General features: G+C 49.8%; 1 protein-coding gene across 1 annotated transcript in view; it reads left to right on the plus strand.

Moving 5' to 3' along the window:
- Positions 1–23,598, plus strand: part of LOC128268548 (homeotic protein female sterile-like) — a 91,882-nt gene that overhangs the window by 56,155 nt on the left and 12,129 nt on the right. The window contains exons 6-7 of the mRNA XM_053005669.1: positions 19,991–20,305; positions 20,835–21,515. Coding sequence (XP_052861629.1) covers positions 19,991–20,305; positions 20,835–21,515 — 996 coding nt within the window. The remainder of the gene's footprint in view (positions 1–19,990; positions 20,306–20,834; positions 21,516–23,598) is intronic.

Below are 23,598 nucleotides of genomic sequence, written 5' to 3' on the forward strand. Positions count from 1 at the left end.
GTCTTCGGAGTCCTCTTGAGTTCTCTTGAAATCGTTTGAATGCCACACTTAAAAAACTTTAATAATGTCTCTTTGTTCCATGTTTGTATTAAACCTACTGACACACAAACACGCAAAACCGTTTTAATCTGTCATCCGATTTGTATGAAATTGGATGCGTTTGACAGAGGAAGGACGTACCTCTCAAAGCTTGTTACTAACAGATGGCGCTGCATTGTTTTTTTTTAAATAAAATCTCGTTATTTTAGCGATCATCGAGCGACTGTGTATGAGCTCTTAACTGTGAGCGAAGAAAGCCGTCGAACATGCTTTTGCTTTCCCTTTTCTTCTAGCTACATATCATGTTTCCACTAGCACCATATCATCGTCGTCGGATACAAGCGGGATGTTGTTGGCCATTTGCGTTTTGCCGTGTTTTCTTTTGGTTTTGCTTTGCGTCTCCCCCGCTGGCAGGGCACTTGAGGAACATAAAAGAACGCTCCCATTTCACGAACAGCGTGATTTGATGGAATTTCGACGTTTTCTCGGCGGCGACGCCACAACCTCAACACCGGAAGGTCGTTATTATATCATTAATAAGACCATTACCGGGGGCTTTCGTTCGCCGCCTGCCGGTGGTGGTCGGCCGATCGTGACCTAGGTACATAATCAAAGCGCCCTCATCAAACACACGCCCCATCATCACGGTGTTGTGGTCTTTGGAAATAAATTATGATTTGCTTCCCATACTCTTGTCATTATGTGGCCCCTTTCAAACAAATGGCGCCCGTCGCTCTCGAGAGATGCGAAACAATGCACCGACCTTGCGGTTCGGTATAGAAAAAGGAAACCCACATTATGATGGATGACGTGTTGATAAATGTTTGACTCGCAAAATATTTGTGACCAGCGATTCTTCGCCGCCGCACGGAGACTACGATGGAACTATAAAATCGTGACGCTCTCTCTCGCTCCCGGTGGGTGAGATTTTCACTCAATCATCGGCGAAACGAAGGTGGCCACCAGTCGGAGGTTGTGGTACCGTTGGGTGTGCGGTGTCACGGCCACTCTAAATGGGATGATTCATCTGAAAGGAATGAAAAACGTTACCCAAAAGCGCACCCAGCACTACTCGATCCTCTAGCCACCACTTTATCACCCGTTTGGCCGTAAATTTATTTTTATTGCTCCGCAAAAAAAAACAAGCATCGAACGCCATATTGACCGACCGAACTGATGAATTGCTTGCGGTGGAATGGTGGTGAATTAATGATCAACTTCCAGCCCGCCCGTGAGCAGTGTTTGAATTTGGGTTAATCATTTCAACAGAAGATTCCCAAGAGCATTCCCAAGAGTTGACGCTTGACACGGAGACTTGAGTTTCGGCACTGGCGTTTGAAGGCTCCCGTCTAACGCTGCGTCGAGAAATTCGTGGAAAGCGGTTCACTGACTTACCCAAACACTCAGAGGTGTTTTGGAACAATATTTTAGTAGCTGCGAGTAGCGCGTGGGCGCGCCTGGGCGTTCAGGTGTTCTGCTTGACGCACGTGGGTTTGCCTACGCCCCGGCACTTTAAAGTGCTGTTCAGCTTGTAGATTAAATTGCACTCCCCTGGTGCTTCAACCGATTGCCTAAGTAATGGGTTTTCTTGCGGGACAATCCCTTGATTGGAGCAACGTTCCGTTTCTGCCGATGACGATGTGCCTGCCGGTGCACAACTTGCGAGATAAATTATTCAAACAAACCACACAAACTTTTTACCGCACAACTAGCGTTCCTTTTTTGTCCATTCGCGACAAAAACTTGGGTGAAAACTTTCTGTCCGTAATACCGCACTTACATTTTCGAAGGTGTACCGGAAACCGCCGATGAAGGCGCCAAACTTTTGCAATGTCAGCTGGAGCAAGTCTCTTAAAAAAACTATCGTCACCCTGGTTATCGAAGAGAAAGGCGGGTAGAAGAACGCGTCATGAAGAACGGGACAACTTTTGTCCTCGCTCTTCGACAATCGATAACGGTGTTTAAGTTTCGTGGTTTGTACGACTTCATGTTTCACGCCGGTTTGTGCTTCACCGAAGCTTCACGGTCGCGCGGAGATTGAGCCATAACCAAGTCCCACGGATGGGCAAATGGCTCTCGAGTGTACTTTAAACCCGGCCACTCTGTCTCTGGGCCCGACTGGGTGGCAGGGAAAATAAAATGGAACCGAAACTTGAGCCGAGAAACCGAACCGTCCATGGCTTTCGATTCTCCGCAGTCAGCAGTCGTTTTTCTAGGGCAGATCTAGTGATACGCTCGTTAGGATTCGTTCCTTCTTTTTTGGGTGCTTCTGGCAGTGAATTAAAATTATATTTTACCCAATCTCGTTTTCATGGGTGCAATGGGCGTATGTCAGCTACGATTTTAATCTCTTCAGCAACATTACATAATTTTTAATCGCCTTCGACCAACAACCTGGCAGAAAAAAACGCTGTAGCTGCACAGAACAATTCAAAAACATTTATTGCGAAGATCTGCAATTCTAATCAGCAGACCACATGGCCAAACAACTTAGCACAGAGCTGATCAAAACCTCAAACTGCATGCAACACCGCGATCCTGGACTGGCGATGCGCCTTCCTAGCTCCAACCTGCACGGAACCGCTGACACCGGCGGCTAGATTGTTGGCAATGTTACCGGCCCCGTTCAGCAATGTGCCGGCGGCGTTCCCTAGGAACCCGGCCGCCCCGGTCACAACCGAGCCGGCGGCTTGGACGACGTTTCCGGCCGTTCCGAGTGCCACATTAGTGAGCCCGCCTAGGACGTTTCCGGCCGTTCCGAGGGCGTTGGTCACCAGGCCGGTTCCGTTCGCAGGCCCCGTGAGTCCAGCGCCGACGTCGGCGTTCACTCCGACACCTCCGACACTGAAGGTGGCACTCAGTGAACCGGCCACCAGTGGAGCTCTGGTGGAAGTTGTGGTTGTGGCTGCGGAAGTTGATGTTGTGGCCGCTGTTGTTGTGCTAGCTGCAACTGTTGTTGTTGCAGCGACAGACGTTGTTGAAACTGCGGATGTTGTGGTGGCCACTGATGTTGTAGTTGCCACGGATGTTGTAGTGACTGGAGTTGTTGTTGTTGAAGCTGCGGAAGTAGTGCTGGCTGCAGAAGTTGTAGTGGCAGCCGCTGTTGATGTTGTCGTGGGGCTTGCGGTGGTCGTGCTCGTGACCGGCACAAGCAACGATGTAATCAACGACAGCAATCCTGTACTGTTGCCCGCTACGGTCAGCGATACGCCTGCTCCCGTAGTCAACGTCCAGAGGCCCGTGCTGGCGTTGACATTAATGAACAGTGTTTGGGCTGAGCTTTGTCCCAATAATCCTGCCAGCAGCAGCAGGACACATCCTCCAACGGCTAGTGCTTTACGATTTATCGATTGACTCCGCATCTCCTTCTGTGGTGTTGTGCTTTTGCTTGTCGCCTTGCCACTGTGGTAACGGTCAGAGCTCGGTTTACCGTTTTTATAGTCAACTCCGGGGGCTCCAGGAAAGCCATCATTTTGTCACACCGGATGTAACATACGGAGCAGATCCCATTCCGGCACCCCCGATTGATACAAGTGGTTAACTGGGTTACCCAATCGCTGGCCGGGTGGGCTCTCCAGGTCCTCCACAAAGCTGTTAGGCGGAAAACATTCAAAAATAGTCCCAATGGCACACTTGTGCTCTCGAGCATATATGCTCCCCGTTTCTCCGAACCACACACACACACGTGGCAGCTGCAATGAAGGTCGCCCAGAATGGGGTCACGTGATGAAAGCGAGGGCCGCACCGATGCTGGGTGCGCTTCATTTATGCTTCGGAAGGCAGCATAATCGAAGGCTGTGTTTTCAAAGATGAAAGCGATGTCAAAAGCGATCCTCTATCTCTATCGGTCTCTCTCTCTCACACTACCAACAACCAGTACCTTCCTACCATCTGTCAGTTTATCTGTCCCCAGCAGAGGCAATTCTACGTATTGTGGTGGTGCTATGTAGGCAAATGCGGCTCCGTGAAGCTCCGTTGACTTCTAAGGAAATGGTGCGAATGTCCCTTTTGGCATCGGAATGCCCGCCCCCCCCCGGGGGGATGAAGTGTTTATTTTTGCCGAACAACTTTCAATTATTTACTCGTTAAAGACAGACCCGCGGCCGCGTGTGCCACATTTTTACTTGAGCAAATTGGCGAAGCGAGGAAGCCACTTTCCGGCACCGGCACAACTGTGCTAATTGGGAATGTTGCATAAATATCCGTTCTAATAATAAGCTCAAGCTATTTACGCCCCCCCCATCGGGGATGCTGGACGTGGGTGTGTGTGTGTGTGTGTGCGTGAGAGTGTTTTAAATGTTATCTGCATATATTTCATTCGTGTAATGAGCGCGGTTCGCGGTTGCCGTTTCGAGGAAAACTTCCAGGGAAATCGACTCACTCATTCACCGGCAGGCACACACACACACATCAACTTGCTGTGTCCCTCCAAAGCTTTCCGCCAATACTGTGTTGTTTGAAAACGAAACAAACCGTTAAAATGTTATTGAAAAAAAGGCTTTCATTGTAACAGTAAAAGTTGTCAGTAAAGTTGTGTCAATAGTTGTAGAAATTATAAAATGTTAATATGGTCTGTCTTCGAAGCTACAAAACACTTAACTTAAACAAATAAAATTAACGTAAATGATGGCACTCACCTTCGTCGAAACGCGTTACGCCAACCGACCGATTAATGAGCATCATCCAGCTTCGTTTAACTCCTTGATGCTGCTGCGCGTCGTTTGTAGCCGGGACGGGGGAAGTACCTATCGAAAAAAGTGGCCCATGAAAAACTCGCTCAACGTGTGAAAGATAGAGCCTAGGCTAACGCGGGACTCGGGGGCCTGAAAAAGAACGGCCGCCGAACGAATTATTTGAAACCGTTTGCCCGCAAACCATGTTGGCGTTTCTTGTGCCAATATTTATCCTTTCCATCAAGCTCCTTCGTGGGCACGGGTGGGACCCACAGACCCGGGGGGTGGCAGGGAATGTTCGGAGCTATCCATCCTTCGCCACACTAGATTCCGCCCGGGGCATCTACTTCGCGCCTCGCAAACGGTTTGGGTGTGTCTGCGGTGTGTTGCGTTGTTGATGTTGCTTTATGTTTTCTTCCATTTTATCGCGCCAGCTTCCGGGGGGCCACCATCCCCCAGCTTGCCACCATCACCCGCGCACACAAAAGCTTATATCTGTTCGTTTATTTCTTAAGTTGAGCACCTCGAAGCACCCCCTCGGATAAACGAGGGGGTATGGTGGCCGTTGTGTCGTCCCCGAGGCGATTGGTGCCCCCACCTGAGCCTCGGTCTCGTGTTCGTCCTTTGCGATCAATCCGATTGCACACGACAAAGCCCCGAGGCTCGGGCTCCGGAGTTCCGCGAAGAAGGCCACGAACGAAACAGGCTCGAAGAACGCGCCAGCCCAACAGGATTTGCGTTTCTGCGGCAAAACGTGTTCCATCCTGCAGAAAGGACCGATGAGCCGAGTGTGTGTGGGAGCCGGGATTTATAAATTTCTGCCCACCATCTTTTCAGCCGGGAAATTTTCGAATTCTTTTATTCGAAAGGCAGCAGAAAACCTTCGGCCGTTAGCCTGATCGGGGTTGTCATTTCGATACGGTACGGTACGGTACGGGTTTTGGGGGGATTTCCAGAAAGTGCGCCTATATCCGAGCCCGAACAATCGACGGGGCGATGGCCTTGAGCACCGCATTTGGGAACCTGATCGGGCGTGCCAGCGTGTACTATCCGGTGACAGCCCTAATAACCCCGTGCCGTGGGCCTTTCGTGAATGGGCCACGCTTAAACGGCTTCACTTTGTGGAAAATGGAGCCTCACACCGGGGGGAACGGTGCAGTATCTTTTTGCCCGCAAGCTTCGCAATTGAAACACTTTCAGCGGAGCGTATTTTATGCGGCCGGCTTCTCTCGGTGTCGGCGGTGCACGAGTTTCCAAAGTTTTCCACCGCACAACCGGTTTGTTCGCGAAAAGTTTCCTTCCCACAGATTAAACCTATCAGGTCCGGAGGTGGCTTCCGGACAATGGCTGCGCACGACGCCGGGGAATAGTGTCTGCCACATACTAGGGTGGTCTGAAAAGTTTCCGAAATGATACAAAGATGCGAGATGCAAGATTTTTTTACCTTTTTTTTATATTTTTCAATCTAGCCACCTTGTAACTCTATACACTTTTACCGGTAATATGTCCGAATAGTACTCGGAAAAGTAGTATATTTTCTTTTTTAAATAATTGAAATTAATGACATTTTGGTGAATAACTGTGTCAGGAGATTGCCAATCAAATTCACTAGTTTTCATTTACTCATGCTGATTTCGCAAACTTTTCAGACCACCCTCGTACTTAAAACCACTACCACACACTCCTTCGCGCACAAGGCAACGCGCCAAGGACCGTCACCCAACAGCACACGACGCCTTATGTGATAAGCTTTTTTTTGCGCGCCTTCGTTGAAGCAGATCTTGTGCGCTCCCGTTATGTGGTAACTTCTTCCACTCGAACCAACGCAAAATCCGTCCCCACCCGGCGAAGGCATTTTCACGCAATGGTAAATGGAATGGTGCTACATAAACCGGACCTCAGGTTTAGGGGTGCGCCTCTTTCACCCGCTGACAGGAACTTTGCTCGCGGCAGAAACACATCTTCGTAAATTCATTACCGCCTAAGCTAATCTCCCCCGGGGCGCTTCCGACAGGAGCATAAATTCCGACACCGACAAGGTCTCCTGTTTCTTATGTTTCTTCTCCGAAGCCTCGATTAATTTGCAACCCCCAATCGACCGTTGCTGTACGGAGCACGTTCCAGCTCCTCGATCAACGGGTGACCCGGGTTGGCAAGAGGGCACAATAAATTTCAGGGACCCACCGTTTGACATACGCAGCAGCCCTCTCGCAGTTGCGATTATGTTGTGCTGCGCCACAAGCCAATGCGACTCTGGTGCTTGGCCCGGAAGTCACCGTCGATTGATGGCGGATGCGAACACCCATCGGGCGTTGCGTTCCGGTTGCTTTGCAGTCTGCTTGCAACGGACGGACCTGTCGCTCCACCGACTCCACCGAGAGGATGCTTCCGCTGGTCACGGATTTCAATCCCTCCATCCCTCAAGGACCTCTTACGCCACGGGTACGAGTGCGCATGCGGTCCAGGCCTTGGGCACGGTGACCTTGGATTGATTTTCTTCCCGGAAAATCTATCCTACTCTCTCTCTCTCTCTCATCTGCCGGCACAGATAAGCGTTTAATGCGCGCTGAATGAATGAAATTTGCAATCAGCCTCTCGAGAGTGGATGGGCATCCTTGGCATGGCTATGGTAGCATCCTGAGGATGATAACCGAGAGGCCCGGCCCATGCTCCATCCCACTCGTAAGCACCACTTTCTACGCGAACACTTAAACCGCCGATCCAGCCAGTGAATGAATCGGTGGGTGAATAAAATAAATTAAAGGACCACCGGGGCCCATGTGGGGACTAGAGCGAGTGTTCCGAGTGTGAAGTGTGCATTGCTTGTGGGCGCCCATGATATGGAACCGGAAAACCGGTTTCCGTTTCCGCTCGCCAGCCAGACCACCCGACCAAGGTACGGGTGTTGGCCGCGGAAAGCCAACTTATTGATTCCTTTCTTCGCGAATCCCTGTGGCTGGGGCATTTTTCTCTTTCGCAGTCCACGGCGCACGTTCCGTGGCCGAGGGCCAAAAAATCCCTGCAAGGCCGCCATCATCATCATCGTCGGTGCTGGTAACGCCCGGTGTCGGGGCGGCTCACCAACGCCAATTTGTAGCCAATATTTTGTGCAAAGTTTGCTGCCTAAAAGACTAAAAATAATCACGAAAAGTGTTATTGTAATATTTTTCGGGCTATGGGCACCAGGTTTTGGAAGGCGTTGCTTTTGTTCTTCGTTGCTTTGTAATAATGGTAGCCTCCGGCGGCGCTACTGCCGCTGCTGCTCCTTCTGTGGCCGGCCAGTTCAGGTTTCTGGCTGGTGAATACTGATTTTTCTTGAACCTACTCCAAGTGTGATTTTCAGAGTGAGAAATTCCGCTGATATTTTACTGTGGCTCACTCTGGCCGCGGTCGGCGGCCAGAAGTTTCTTTGAGGTTTTCGCTTTTTTCACCCGACGTTCGTTAGCTACGCCCCTCAAAATTTCCATCGATTTTCCCGTCCGAGGTTGAGTCATGCGTGAGGTGCCTCAAACACGCCGCCGCCGACCCCTCCTGTATGGGTCAAAATTTATAACGATGATTTAATCTGGCCGTACCCGCCATAGCCGTGCCCGGTTGTGGGTTCGATTTATGTGAATGGAATATTTGCGAAATATCCCGACGGGACGACGGACGGTGGCCGAATGACTCACTTCAATCCGTGCGCTCGTTTTTTATGCAGACCAACAGCCAACCCCCCGTCGGGGGTCTGATTTTGGTTTAACGAAGGTAGCTACTTCTTATTTTCGACCACGGACTCCGCAAAGGGTGTGCCCAGAAAACCCGCCCGCTCGTGGTTAAGATTGCAAATTATGGCCACCCCGGTGTAGACAAAACCGCCCCCGATTCGAAAAGGATAAACCCCCTCTAATCGGAGTGATAACACGCCGTAATGGTGCCTTAGTTCGGTCGGGAACGAGTTGATTCGTGATATTTACAGCACGCTTCATTGCTTTGGCCCGGGCGCCCGGGGGTCGGTAACGGCCGTAAAAGCTAATCGACAGTGACCACGGGCGGGGAATGCCGACGATAAGTGAGCACATAAAATTCGGCAAATTGTTGCCACATTTTAAAGGAACGAAGGAGTGCGACCGACGGTGTTCGCCGAGCTACACCCAAGGCTGTAAGGGTGCTGTGGTTTCGCGATCGATTGCTGCGTTACGTAACGCGAGGCCACAGAAGCAAATAAAAAACCGATTTTGAAACAACCGACAAGCGGCACCATGCGCCTCCATCGGAAGTTCCTTTGACATTGCATTGAATAACAATAAGCAGTGTTTTTGTTTTCCTTCTTTCCATTCTTGTCGTCCCCAAATCGCGTTTTGTTTCCTAACGGGTCCGGTTTCGCCAATTTGCCGATCGATCACCACGCCAGTGAGGAAATGCTTTATTTCGGGCGAAGCTTCTCGTGCGGCTTGCGGAAATCCTGCTCGCAAATTGATCCTCGGTACGTGTCCGCACCTGCCAACCGCTGCCACCGCGACCTGCCACGACGACGAGACGATTCACGGCATTGGGAGATTGGAAATTACTGTACCGTTTTCCGGTGGTTGACAGTACAAAGAATGTTTTCTCTTTTTTTCTCCGGTGTGTCCCATTGCCCCGAAAAACCTTGAGGGCCATTTTGTGGATCGGGCAGGAAACTTTTACTTTGTCCCCAGTTTTCCTTTTCCGCTCGTTCTCTCGCTCTCTTCCGACTTCGATTGGTCCCGGTTGACTTTATTTTCCCGAAACCCCGAGGCCGAATCGAAGGAATAAGCCACGGCCACTAGGAAGGAAGCGCATAGTAAAAACCAATTTCTGTGCAGGGCAACGATTCCTAGGGGCATATTACAGTGTCCATCAATCATGTGGTTGCGGGAGCAGTATTTTGTGTTTAGTTAGGCAAAGAAATGGGTAAAATACAAGTTCACAGCGGATCTATGGCACACTACTGTCGCTAGCACGCAGAACCCAAATTGGTTACATAATTTTATTTGTTGCTTCTTACAAATACACACACACACACGGCCGCGGTATGCCTGAAGGAAGTTTCTCGAACCATTCTTTGCTGCTCTTTTATTTACTTATTTTCCAGTTCAGAGAAGTTAGTTCTCATTTCCAGAGCTCAGAGCAAACAAGAAGGAGGCAATATTGAGGCACAAAGTTGCGATTTAGTTGCAAGATTACAATTGTGTACAAAACAGCCAGTCTAGGCGGGTGTTCGGTGGGTAGGATGTGTTTCCTGGCTTTTGCTTTTCCTTCCCACCCGGCCAGGACTTTCCGCTTTGTCGTTGTGCTATTTGCTAACTAACCGGAACGAAATTGCAATCGAAAGGCTGGCTTATCGGCAAAAGTTACTGGGAGTTGTGGGATTCAGCGATTCGAACTTCAATCGGGCCACAATTTCATTCAACAAGCTGCCCCACATCCTCACCGGATATCCGATAAACCTACCGGCGTGACTACCGGCGAAACCGTCGGATGCGAGGATGCATTCCATGATTACATTAGCATTGTTTCGTCGATATAATCGATGGCTCGGTAACGATACGGTCTCAAGACCATCCGGCCCAAGGACTAACTTTGGTTAAACACAACTTAGCGTACGCCGGTGGTTACAGTATCCCTGTCGAAGCTCCTCCTTCCCGGACAATGGTTTGAATCCATTTGTAATAGAACACGCCGTCTGGGTTGGAGTTTGATTGAACACGGCACAGGTAACAGCCAGCAAAACGGGCATCAGTGGACGGGTTTACGATTTCGCCTTACGCTCACCAAGTTCACCAAACCGAACCCATTCATATGCTTCCCGCCCACATCGGTCGGGTTTTAGACATTGTACTTCAAACCGGTGACTAAGAGGCGAAACGTCGACGGATGGGACACTTTAAAAAAAGCCAACATTGTGATTTTCGGCATCGATGTTTTTTCTACAGCTGCCGTCGAAACGTTACCTTGAGAAGGTACCAAACGCCGACACGTGGAAAACAAATAAAAACCTTCTCTACCTTCCAGGGTGCTTCCAATTTTGGCCCGCAAGTCACGTTTCTATCGCCTGTTTATGTATTTTTGTCGAACCATAAAACACTCAGCGATTAAGAGCATAAGGACTGCGTCGGTCGTTTTTGGTTACTGCTTCGTCAACGTTTGCGCTTTTTATGGCATGTGGCCGCTTTATGAGTGTCGAAATATTGAACTCTTGTGTGACGTTCTGACCACGTGCAGAACATGTGGCTCAAGTTGTTGCTCAATGAAATGAAAATAATCAATTTCTAAAAGTTAGTTCGTGCGCATTCTGAGCAATCCAGTTTCTATTTCCACTCAAACTTTTCCTATCGCCACAACTCGGCGCCCGCTCATTCCGCCGTTCCGTGCACTAATTGAACCAAATTGATGTAAGAAAAGAAAATCCCATTTCAAGCTTGAATCTCCCAACGGTAGTTGCAGAAAATTTCCCCGACAAGTGGTTATTGTTGTTCGCTTTCATCTCCGCCGGCCATTGCCGGGTGACTGTAACGATCGCCTCTGCCTGCCGACCTGTCAGAGCTTCCATTAGCCAAGGGCGGTGTTTGGGGAAGCCACCCACTTACTATAAACAGCATCACACACACAAACACACCCGAAATGGGGCGCTCGAGAGGATTCCCAATTTAAAATACCATCACCGTACGCAGCTGGAGCGCTCTTAAATCCATTGCGGGCGCCGGGTGTTTGGTGAGGCACCCGACGCTGTAAACACCACTTCTTCGCTGTCGCCGGTTTTTGCAAATGGCCAGGTGGCAACGGTGGCAACGGTGTGCCATGTTAGATGTTAGAAAAACGACGCCCATGCTACCATTCGCAGCGCATTGCTCGTCTGATTCGGCGCTGAGTGTTGCCTCTTTTTGATGTAGTCGCTTTATTTTCTTTCACCGATAGAGAGAGAGAAAAGTTGGTAAAAAGTGTCCCTATTTCGGATGCCATTCACCTTCAGGACTTGTTCGTTAGAGGTTGCAAAACCATCGTCCGCGAATTTCCCTTTTTATTATGTTTGTCTATGTTTTCCATTTTCTTTACCGGAATGATGAATTGCTCCAATGTAAAACGTTGTGTGTGTACTTCAATAGGACGAAAAGTGATCGTCTCAGTGAGTGATAACTAACTTCGTAGATTAATGTGTCTACTCGACTCATCGCAAGAGCCAATTTTCACCTGATGCTACCGTTGAGCGAGATCGGATGAAACGGTGTCGTGTCGTGCACGAATAAAAGGCGTTCAGTTGCATGATAAACGTTAATCATTTCACTAGTTTCCGTTTGGCACACGCGACTCAAACGGGCCTATGTTGGCCCGCAGGGCGGCCCGTTGTTTGCGTTCTAATCGAATCGCTCACTAAGTCGCTGCTGTGCCACCTGCAGCGAACTTTGCGTTTACGGCGTCATTAATTTCATCCGCCACGGCGTCGTCGTCGGAGACACAGCTCACCGTGAACTGCCGTGAACCGTCGTGTCGCCAATCGGCAACGCGTACATCCGTAATGCTACGCGCAATGCTTCAATGCTAGTCCTTTCGGGCGGCAGGCTGACGCAGCGACGGTGGCTCGTGTTAATCGTTGGGCAAATTCTTCACTTTTTCAAGCGTAAACACGACGACGAATACAAAATGGGCTTATAATCCAATTTTGCTTTCCATTTTCGGGGATTTCGTATTCGTTTATTGGAATCCTCGCGCCGGTACGTCGTACTATTTTTTGCCCATTAGTTTCAGTCGTTTTCTACGCTGACTGATTTTACTTTGAGGTGTTTTTTGTTGGTTCCGTTCTGATTTATGATTCGTTTTGTTGGTTCCGGTGCAAGAAAAAGCTTGCCAATTTCAGCACATACTTGTTTCGCACCCAGAACTACCTTCTACCTCTGACCTTCGCAACTTGCTAGTTATTCTCGCGCGTCGCGATTCCATGCCGCGCTGACGTGCGACCTCCTGTAACGGTCCCCAAGGAAAATCTCAATCAACGGTGCGCCCTACCTACCGAGGAAAACATTAGCCGCGGCCGTCACCGGCCCGGCGAACCCGGCGAAAGGTTGATCGTAAAAGTTGAAATGAAATTTTCATGCTCAAATTAAATGACGGAAATATAATTTTTCGACGGTCAACATCCACCAGCGCGCGGGGCGAAGGCGTACATCCTGCAGCCACCACCAATCAGGGCCACCGGCACCCAGGTTTGTTTGTATTTTGCGTTGCGGAATTTGGTAATTTCACGCCAAACACACACACAGCAATCGGCCGAAGGAAGTGTGGTTTCCTTTCCTTCTTATCTGATTGTGCGGCGCGGGGCGGGTTTCCTTCGTAGGGGCGACAGGGACACACTCAAACAGCAACCCCGCGGTCGGGCGTGACCTTGTTTTCGGGGGGTGTGTAAGGTGAAGCACATTCCGCGCCGTCGTTTCCCACTTTTTCTGGGAGGGAAATTTTCCATTTTACGATCAACATTGTGCCCGAGTCGGCGTGACATGATGACACGCGGGGTGTGGTGCGTTGATTGCCGGTCCAAGACCAAGGTGCACCGGCACAAGATTGCTAGCCCCGAGGGGACAATTAGTTGTTCGCGCTATTTAAAACGAACGAAACGGCTTCATCGGATTGCGTCGATCGGGTAAATGGCTCGAATTTGTTATTGACAGCCGTGTGTTCGTGTAGTTCAATTAACATTAAAGCTCGAATCGAATCATTTCTTCCCACGATTTGTGGAAGTGTGTTCCCTCGCAGAGGCCTTCGACTCAAGCAGCAGGTGGCCTCTATTGCGGTTTGAGCGTGTGAGGAATGCTGCGATATTGGTTCGTTTTTTCGGCACACCGTTTTCTGTTGGATTTTTTTTCAGGTTGTCTAAATTTAACACTCACACTTCCGATGGCCCATCGATGGTACGGATCCCACTGCTCACTTAGCTCGCTTCCCATGCGTCGCCGGTACCGTTGTGGGTGCTATTTTTATGGTATATTTCTTGGGCAATTGTTCAACTGCCCCGTGCAACGATCGATGCGAAATATCGTCGTAAGCCGGGCGTACAATGTGTGAACATCGTTATTGTGTTCCATTTCTCTTTTCACACGGTTTTTCTGAGAAATTTCCCCTGTTTTGATGCTTGGCCTATTGCAGTGACACCCGTTTGTTGTGGTCCGTGGGAAGTGGGACTTTAGAATTAACTCCTGTTCGTGCCACAGGCGGTGCTTGGTTTATAGAAAACCATATACCCGTGTGCAATCCAAGCGAGGCCACGCTTACGATGGTTTGTTTTTGTTTTCTATTCACGCACTGGCCCCAAAGGAAGTGCTTCCCGGTGCTCGGATTTTATGATACGTTTCAGTCTGGCAATAAAAGACTCTCTTCTTCCGCTCAGTTTCATCGATAAATTATTACAGCGAAAATATATATCTAGTTCAAGGTGAGCACAATCCACTTGAGAATGCTTCAAGAAGTGGCCCCAAAACTAGAGCGAAGATAGCGTGCAAAAAATCCTTTCGAGTGCTCACATCAATCGGCTTCTCTTTCTCCACGACGCTCATCACGTCCGATACTGAACTGAAACAGTCAAAAGAGCGTTTCTCAGTTCGAATCATTCGAAGAGAGCATAAAACAACTGGGGCGGTGTCGTCATCGTCTCGCCTTCGTCACGTCACCACCGTGATCCATTACACACAGCGAGCAGCGTCTCAGGCAGAGGATCATGTCGCGGATCAAAACAGGCGGTCCTATTTCTGTCGTAAGAAGAAGGGCATCCCTGGCGTGTTCAATGTCGCTGCCTTGGCCTTTTCGACACAGGCCCCCTGCAGTGTGGGCCATTGAGCGTGCCCTTCGCGCATGAAGTTTTGAATGAAACCCACATCTTAATTGCATTTTGAGGCTGGCATTGAATGTCAAACACGAAAGCCAGAGGCTGGTTTCTGGTTTGTTTTGATAAAAATTCTAAGAGGCTCGAGTAAAAAAATTATCAACATAGAAGAGAGTGTGATTTGGAACACTCTCTCAGTCATCCATAAAATCATACTTAATTGCCTAACAACCTGTAATTTCAATTAACATGCCGACAACGTTGGAAACGCATTAAATTCCATCGTGATTAGTCATTACACGTGGGTAATTGTCCGCAAACGTTGTTAAATTCATAGGAATTCCAATAGAAACATGGGCATTAATGACTGATTTCTGGCGTTCTGATTAGTTTCCAATTTCCATTTCTAAATCGATCCGAATGGCCAGCGGGGACCGTATGATGACGATTGTCGTTAGTGTATTTGCCAAACAAATTTCAATATAAAGAACCAATTTGAATGGCGACAAAGTTCCACGAAATTCCCACTGGCCAGTGGCATTTAAATTCTAGCACCGAAATCCCATTTCGATCGTTCACGTCGCCCCACAGCCGTACGTGGAACTCGCGAACCCTCACGTCATTCCACGCGTTACCAGGCGCCTCCACCGAACACGTGTTCGTGATGGGGAACCGAACGGAAACGTATACACGGTAAAAGCGGTACTTTCACATTCTCTCACGTCCGGCTCACTGTGCTGCCAAAAACTGTGAAATTACTCGGCATAATGTTCGGCACACACACCCGGGGAGAGAAGGGAACCCGCGCGAGGACTGCAAGGAGTGCGAATGTCATGTGCATATTTATATTTCGGTTCAGCTCTCGACCGGCGGGATGGAAATCACCGAATGTCTGAGCGAGCGGTTGTGGCTGTTATCCATGACATTGACAATGACAGTGAAGCCGCGTCGCCATTGGCATTTACGCTGTTTGGCGGCAACCCCTGCGGACCTTTATCTATACTGCATCCGGTCGCCAAATCATGCCCACAAACATACCAGACACACACACACAAGCAGCGGTTGCCGGTTGCGGACGGGGCACAAAAGGGTCGTTTGCTTTTTGGCACCAACAACGTGGGCACGGGTGCGTCGCACTGTCGCCAGCCACCCGAGAGTTGAAGGCACGGAAACGGGGAAAATAAAAAGGTAAAGAAAATTATTTCATGAAAACTGCTTTCGAAATCGTCAACCGTCCGCCGTAGCCGTCCGTTTTGTGTGGCGTCGAAAGAAATGTGCGAATAAACGTTATGTCTCCGTCCGTCTCGAGTGGCGGTGGTGCTGTGACCAAGCTTGCGACGGCGGGATGCCCGTGCTCATGTGCGCGCCACACACGTCGCTGGCTAGACGCGTCCTTGATATAAAATATGCCATTTATGCTCACCCTCGGCACCATCTGGGCAGAACCGTCGGCACATAAGATGCCGGCATCACATGGTTCCCAAGGAAAGCATTTTCGCAGCCGTTCCGCCCGAAAACACTGCATTCCGCCATGGTTTCCGCCCTTCGGCGCGGTCACATGGTTACGATGATGGAAAGGGCTATGCAAATTTGGTTACCTCCTTTGTGGTGGCAGCTATAAATATTGGCAATATTAAACCTTCGCCGTGCCGTGTGGCGATGGGCATACTGTCGCGGACACTTTATGTCGCGCATCGTCATGCATATTTCTTGCATACCGGGCTCCGTTCACGGGCGCTCCCACGGTGCTTGTAATAATAATAATGTTCGATTGGGGAATCGTTGTTTATGATGTGACCCGGATGATGAACATCGCAACATCGGGCGAACCGGGTACGCCCAAACACCCCGCTAAACGTTGCCGGAAAATGCTGTTACTTTTCCATCCATCAAATCTGTCTATTTGAAACGCTATTAAATTCGTGGCTCTTTGCACGGCACGACGGGAAATTGGAAACAGTCCTTTTGAAATAAATAAAATTTGAACTCTAGTGCACTCGAGACAACATGAAACAAATCGTAGCCCAAAACTGACAGCCCTCGTTATGCAATTTGGTGGCGTGGTGCTGCACCGCGGGGCGGGCAGATGTTTACTTTCATTGCGCGAAAACTTGCCCACTTGCCCGTTACTGTTCGGTAATTGCATTCCATCGATGGAAATGTTTCAATCGGACTGCTGCGCGGCGCTCAGCGAAACGGTGCCGACGTCTAGCCTCCCGGCTCAGCCCGATTTGCATTTGTTTGTGCATCAATTTAGCAGACGCGTCATTCTTTTTGCCGGGTTACATCACACCCGTTTGCGGGCCATCTGGGAAATTTTGGCGGATCCTTCCGCCCGGGGCGTCGGACGGAGGCGATAAAAACGGTGTCGTACGCGCGACGCACGTCATCGTCTTTCGGCGCGATCGATGCGCATCGGCAAAGTTCAGTGTCAGCGTAAATAAACAAACAACAAGCTTGGCCACGCTGGTTGACGCTGACTTTTACACTCCCAAGGGACGCTGATTCAGGCACACCGAAGAGCGAAATCGAAATCGCGTCTAATCTGGCGCAAATTCAACTGCGTTCACTGGGATGTCAATCATGCGGCTCGCGGAAGAAGAAACGTCTTTCTGCAAGCCTGCAATTTATTACGCGCGCCCGTAAAAGATTGGGGTTTCGGCTCGCTTTTATGGGTAATCTATTAAAACAATGGAGCCCATAAAAGTCGGCCGACGTGTGTCCTGCTGAGCAAACCAGGACTGCCCAGACAGGGGTTGGAATATTTATTTTGCATTTGCCCCCCCGGAACCCATTTCTCATTGTGTCCTGCCACAGTAAATTTGCTAATCGATTAGAGCGGTCGCCGCCATGCGTTGTCGCATTCTAGCGTACCCAAAACACTAATCCGTTCCGCGGGCTAAATTCGTCCCGCAAAATTGTTTGCCCGTTGGAACTGTTTGCGATACAAATTCGCAAATTACACAAATCTTCCTAACCTTCCGTGCCACGTTGGCTCAAACTGAGGGCCGCACGTCCGAAGGAGATAAACACGTGCAAGAGTTTAGCAAAAAACAAAATAAATAATTAGGGCCAAACAGTCCTTGTTGAAGCGCCAGGACAGGCAATGTACCTTTTGATCTGCAAAAAAGGATTTTGATCTGCAAAAAAATAACACAATTGCGCGACCACCACGCGACCTTGAATATGCCACGGCTAACGTCGTCACATTGTTGTGTCACCAGTGAAATGCTTGTAATACAGCTTCACTGGGTTTCCCACCGTTTGTGTACTTTAATTGGCCATTAGTTTGGTGGTCAACACGAAGTTTGGGAATTCGTTAGAACGCAACCCAAAACAGCAACGCTGACCGACACCACACACACACACTGACACGAGGAAAAGGACTAATAATAACCGTCTCTACCGTCTCTAGACATCAACAACTCGGTGAAACATAATATTTTCGCGTCAACTCGCGGTTTATCTGTGTTGGGGTTAAAATTAAAAAACCAACGCACACAAATTCAACTTTACTGAACCGACCGCGGGCCGAATTGAAAGATTCGTAATTACTCCTCAATCCGCGCAAGATCAGCAGGTATTGCCAAAACAATTTATACAGCCAAAAGTCAACTTTTAACGAACCTGACACGAGAAGCGGTTTTGGGAGGTTTGCTTGATCATTATTTCTACCAACCGCCCGCCCCGCAATCTGCGTGTTCCGTTCCGATTCTTAATTCGGTTTGATTAGCGGCGCAATTAAAAGCGGCACACGCGCGGGCAGGAGAACAGCAAATTACGTGCTTGTACGTGCCAATCGAAACCGATTGCGGCGGACAACCTCGGCAACCGATGGAGGCGCCTGGTGCCTTATCGATTGATCGGTCACACTGCGGAAACAGTTACACGATTAGCAGCGGGCGCGCGTGTGCTTCATTTCGTTTCGAAATCGAACAAAAAAAAACCATGTTTACTGTTCTTGCTCTCATCCGATTTTTGTTGGGGAACAACAAACCCCCATATGTTGACCAATGTCGTTTCACTCATCCGTGGTAAATCGATGTGCAAATAATGCGTAGAAACTGAAGTCGAATGGCGTGTAGGTTAAGAGTGTCGGAACGTGAGAGTAAGTCTCACGTTGTTATCGCATCTATAACCGTGACTTGAACAAAACAACCAAATCCCTTCCCAAAACAAACCCTCTAGGCGGGTGCAGAAGATGTCTCTTATGACGAAAACTTGTACCACAAACAGATGGGTGGCAAAGCGTTGCCGTCGAAGCAAAAGTTTAACAATTATCGCCCTGACTGGGACTATGCTCCGCCGGGTAGAGTCAGCAAAGCCAATTGGCGTAGTCTAACACGCGGGGGGAAATTGTTATCACCCAAGGAAGTACTGCAAAAGGGATCAGCAATGGATAAGCAAAAGGTTTACGAAGCGCAAAAGTGTTGCAGCCGGTTACTGAAAACAAAGTGTCCCATTAGAAGCATGGAGTCGTTCCTTTCGTTGTTATTGCACACTTTCGGTCGAACGATGCATTTGGGTTGAGGTGCTTCCTGTACGACGATTTATTCCCATCGCTGCTCTTCAAATTATTTTACGACTTCCAACATTTTCAACAACAATATCGTGTGATTTCGCAAGACGAGGATGGTTTATCGATCACATATCGATCACAGTGTCATACGTCTAGCTAATGGCTTTTGAATAGTTACTTGACAGAAGAATGTGTTGTGCCATGAAATAGGATCCCGTTATGCGGATCACCTAGCGGGGCACCATGGTTTAACAATAGTAACTAGACTAGCCGGCAACTGTAGGACACGAGAAGCGTGAATAATTAGTCTTTGTAGAACTTGTGCTCCAATCTCCAATTAGACTGCCACTGAGTTTAGTATAGTGGACCAACGATCTAAACTATTTGCTTCTGAGGAACACTCTCGGATCCGAATTTCGCTCGCCGCTTGTAACGCTCGTAGTGTGGCACGTAGTGCAAGCTGCGTAGTAGTTAAACTCCGAGTAAACTCAACATCACTTGTCACACATCGCCCATCGCTTATCCGTTGCTCGCCTGCATCTTCATTTCACCCGATCACATACTGCAATCCATAACGCCTCGTAACGCTCACTAACGCCTAGCGTAGTAGTAAGCGTATCGTGTAACACCTTAGCCCTTGTGCTATATGTGTATTTTCTCTTCTCTTTCTTTCCCCCTAACACTACGCTCCATCGAACAACTAATTTTGCTCACCAAACTTACAAATTTTATCGACCTCACCAATGGCGCCTTAATGCACATAAAAACACACACCTTCACACGTCCAACACGTTGTGACACGTTGCAACCACCGCCGTGCATTTTGCTGCCTTGCAATCCACGCAACCGCCTGACACTGTGTGAATAAAAAAACACGTACAAAACGTAACGCTCGCAAACCGTAACCGTTCAACTTTTCTGACCGTTCGAACCGTTCGATTGGTGCAGAAACACGCAAGGATAAGTACGACAGCCGGCATCACGAGGCGAGTGTCAGCATCACTCCGGGAGCCGGTGGCCCATCGGCGTCGTCGTCGGTGGCGGCCACCGGTCAGCACTCGGTCGGCCCTTCGGTAACGGCGGTGGCCGCACATTCCGTAACGACCGACAGTGTCAGTGCCGGCGGTGGTGGTTGTAGTGGTGGTGGTGGCAGCAGTAGCTTCACGATGGTGTCACATCCGCCCCAAGCTAAACCGGAGCGGCCGAACAGTTTGGGCCCATCGAAGCAATCGCGGCGGATTGTCTGCTATCATGGTGACGGTTGTAAGTATGATATGGCGCGGCCTATGACCCTGTCCCTTGACCCACTACTAACATCAACAAGTATCGCTGTATCGCTAATATGTTTCCCGAACTCCCGATGCGACCCGAAGTAGAAGAAATTTTGAATTTCCCCCCGTTTGCTTTGATTATTCCGGTGCTCCGTTTCTTTCGACCATTTTGTTTACGTTACGTTACGAGCGTGTGTAACGCACGTTACGCGCGGCTCGCGGTTCTGCTTCTTTTGCTCTCTCTCGCTCGCCCTGTTTCTGTCTCTCTTTCGTCTCTGTTTCACCCAAATGCCAGCCACCAGAACACACAGAGTGCGTGCAAAACGAACCGAGAATCGACCGGAGCGCGACACCGATCAGGACAGGATAGAAAAGAATGACCCAAATGAAAATGTGCAACGAATTCGTTTTTCTTTTTACAGCGCACCCCAAAACCCAGCTCGACATTACTAATGACACATTTTTCTCTCTTTTCTTTTCATTTTCCTGTTTTTACTCTGTCTCCCCCCAAATCCGAACAGTTCAAGATAATCAAAGGAAAACTCCACCGCCCGCCAATGATGGACAGCAGCAACAGCAACAGCAGCTGCAGCATCAGCAGCAGCAGCTGCAACAACACCAGCACCACCAGCCAACGCAATCTCTACAGGCCCAGCACCACCACCAGCAGCTCCAGCAGCAGCTGCAGCAGCACCACCAACAGCAGCAGCAACAGGCGCAGCAACAGCTGCAGGCGGCGGCGGCGGCCGCTGCGGCTCAGTACCAGCACCAGCATCAGCACCAGCACGGCGGCGGCGGCGGTCACCATCTGCCGAACCACATAGTGCTGTCGGAGCTGCCGGAACCGCCGATACCGGTGTCGGAGATTGGCCCGATCCCCCCGCCACCGATGTTCTCCACGCCCAGCCCCACCCTCGTCGGGGGGCGGCCACACGGTGGCGGCGGTGGCGGTGGCGGCAGCAGCGGCGGTAGTAGTGCAGGCGGCTCTATTGGTGGCGCTGCCAGTGTTGGCGGCGGCAGCGGTGGTGGTGGTGCTGGCGGGATCGGCGGCGGCGGTGGTGGTGGTGGCGGCATTAGCGGACCCGGAAGCGGGAGCGCCGGCGGCGGCGGCGGCCAACCACCGAATGTGCATTCCACTGGTAGCAATAGTAGTATTATGAGTAACATTATACCGTTAGATATGAACGATTACGACTACGATGGTAAGTAATCTGCGGGCCTCCCCCGGAAGCGCTTCCTTCGGTGGCCTCCTACAGGTCATTTTCTACCACCCACCCACTCTCTCTCTCTCGCTCCACCCACGGTATAGCCTTTTAGAGCGTGTTAGTTGCCCATTAGTGTAGCGCAGTGTGTTGTGTAGCACCCCACTAGAAATAGCGATGGGTCAGTGCGCGGGTGAGAGAGAGAGAGAGAGTAAAACTTCTTCACAACTAGATTCCTTGCATCGATCCGATCCGGCTTCCGGTCTCGCGTTTCGCGGGCGCAAAGCACGATTCACGCTTCGCTTTTTTCCACAAAATGGCGCGTCCATGGAAGCATGCGAATGAGAACTCTGCACGCCTCGCCAACACTAACACGCACCCCAGCGAGCGACTCCTTCGCGAGCACTAACCTGCATAAATAAATTGCCCATCTCATCGCTTGTGAAAAGAGGATTGCGAGCGTGGCGCGACTGCACCACCCACTGCAGTTGACAGGCGCGCGCGTGTGTGTATGCTTTCTATGTGTCTGCTTTTATGTAGCATAAACCCGTGCATATTCGGGTGCATTCACCGCGCTTTCCTCCGGCCAGTCCGCCTAATGCCAATCAAACGCCATCAACTCCGGCAAACCTCGCGTCGAAGACCGTTGAAAAATTTTACGTTCTTGGGTCGAGCTTCTTCTCCACGACAGAATTTTCTCGATCTCGATCTTCTTCTCGATTGTTGTTCAATCAACATGAACGGAATCAATCTACTTCAAGCCATCCGTTTCGAGGTTTGAAATGTTTCCCCCAAAAATGTTGGTTGCTATTTATTGTCCGAACGGCGGACGCCTTGTGGTGTGGTATCGATTAGATTTACGATATTCACACGCTTGGTGATTTTTTAAATAAATCAAATTCCTCTTCAAAGAGGACATTCCTAACGCGCCGTTCCGCGAAATATTGCATTCTGTTGAAGGCAAGATATAAAAATAGCCGCACCGTGGCGCGCAGCCTTCGGTGGTCCACGACAGAATTGTTCAACACAACACTCACTCACGCCGCGGCGCGGGCAAACAATAGGGACGGTTCTATGATGGTTCTTTTTTTCGCTGCGCCAACTTCATTTCGTCGACCACCTGTTGTGCCGCGGTTGCTTTGGAGCGACCCCATTTCAACGGCTAGAGATGAGCTTGTCCTAAACAAAAATCGTAACATCGTCGCGTCATGCATTGAGCCGAAAGCGAATTTAATATTCTAACACACACGAAGACACCACCGTTTTGCTAATCCATCTTCACGCGATCAGTTTGTCGGTGTGAAGATTGTGATGAAAATTTGGGAAAAACCCGCAACGAACCAACAACCCGGTGTGACGCCATACGGTTCTTCACCGTGGGCCGCTACTTCCGGTGCGCTGGGGGCGTGTGTGTGTGTGTGTGCGTAGCCAACGCACAGTTCACGTGCTGCGGTTCAGTGTGAGCGAGGCGCATACTCTGACACCTTCCTGGCGGCGGTTATGCAAACAGGATGCGACGCCGATCTGCTCCCGGTGCCGTCAAGCGGCCACGTCCCAGTAGACTATCGCTGTAAACCCTTCGAGGTGGGCATGAAAAGGAACCCAGAAATGGTATCTTTAAACCATTCGAACCAAAAACCAAATCGACTGACCAAAAAGAGGAAAATTTGTTTAAAGGAAGTAAGTTGCTTGGAGCTACTCAGGACTTGTTTTTTGTCGGGAACTAAAACACTGGACAAAACACGGCAAACAATCTTCTTCCAGTCAGCCAATCCGCACGATCCCTCCAAGGGTTGGGATCGAAAAAAAGAAATGCAGGCCAAACTAAATAAACTGCCGCCAGGCATCCGTCCATCCAGTCGAAAATAAACCATCGACGTCAGCCGACGTCGTAGCGTGGCGGACGAGAAATTTTCTTTTCCCCATCCCCGAACCCCAGGGGGGCCAACCAGTGACGCGCGCAACAGCACGTCGCATCTGACGTCGCACTCGACCTGACTGCCGAAAGAGTTGCGAATGGGAAGAAGAACCAAAAAAACCACGCAATATTATTCCTGCGCGGTCTCCGGTTGAATGAATATTT

Source organism: Anopheles cruzii, chromosome 2 (genome assembly GCF_943734635.1).
Source record: "Anopheles cruzii chromosome 2, idAnoCruzAS_RS32_06, whole genome shotgun sequence".
Lineage (NCBI taxonomy): Eukaryota > Metazoa > Arthropoda > Insecta > Diptera > Culicidae > Anopheles > Anopheles cruzii.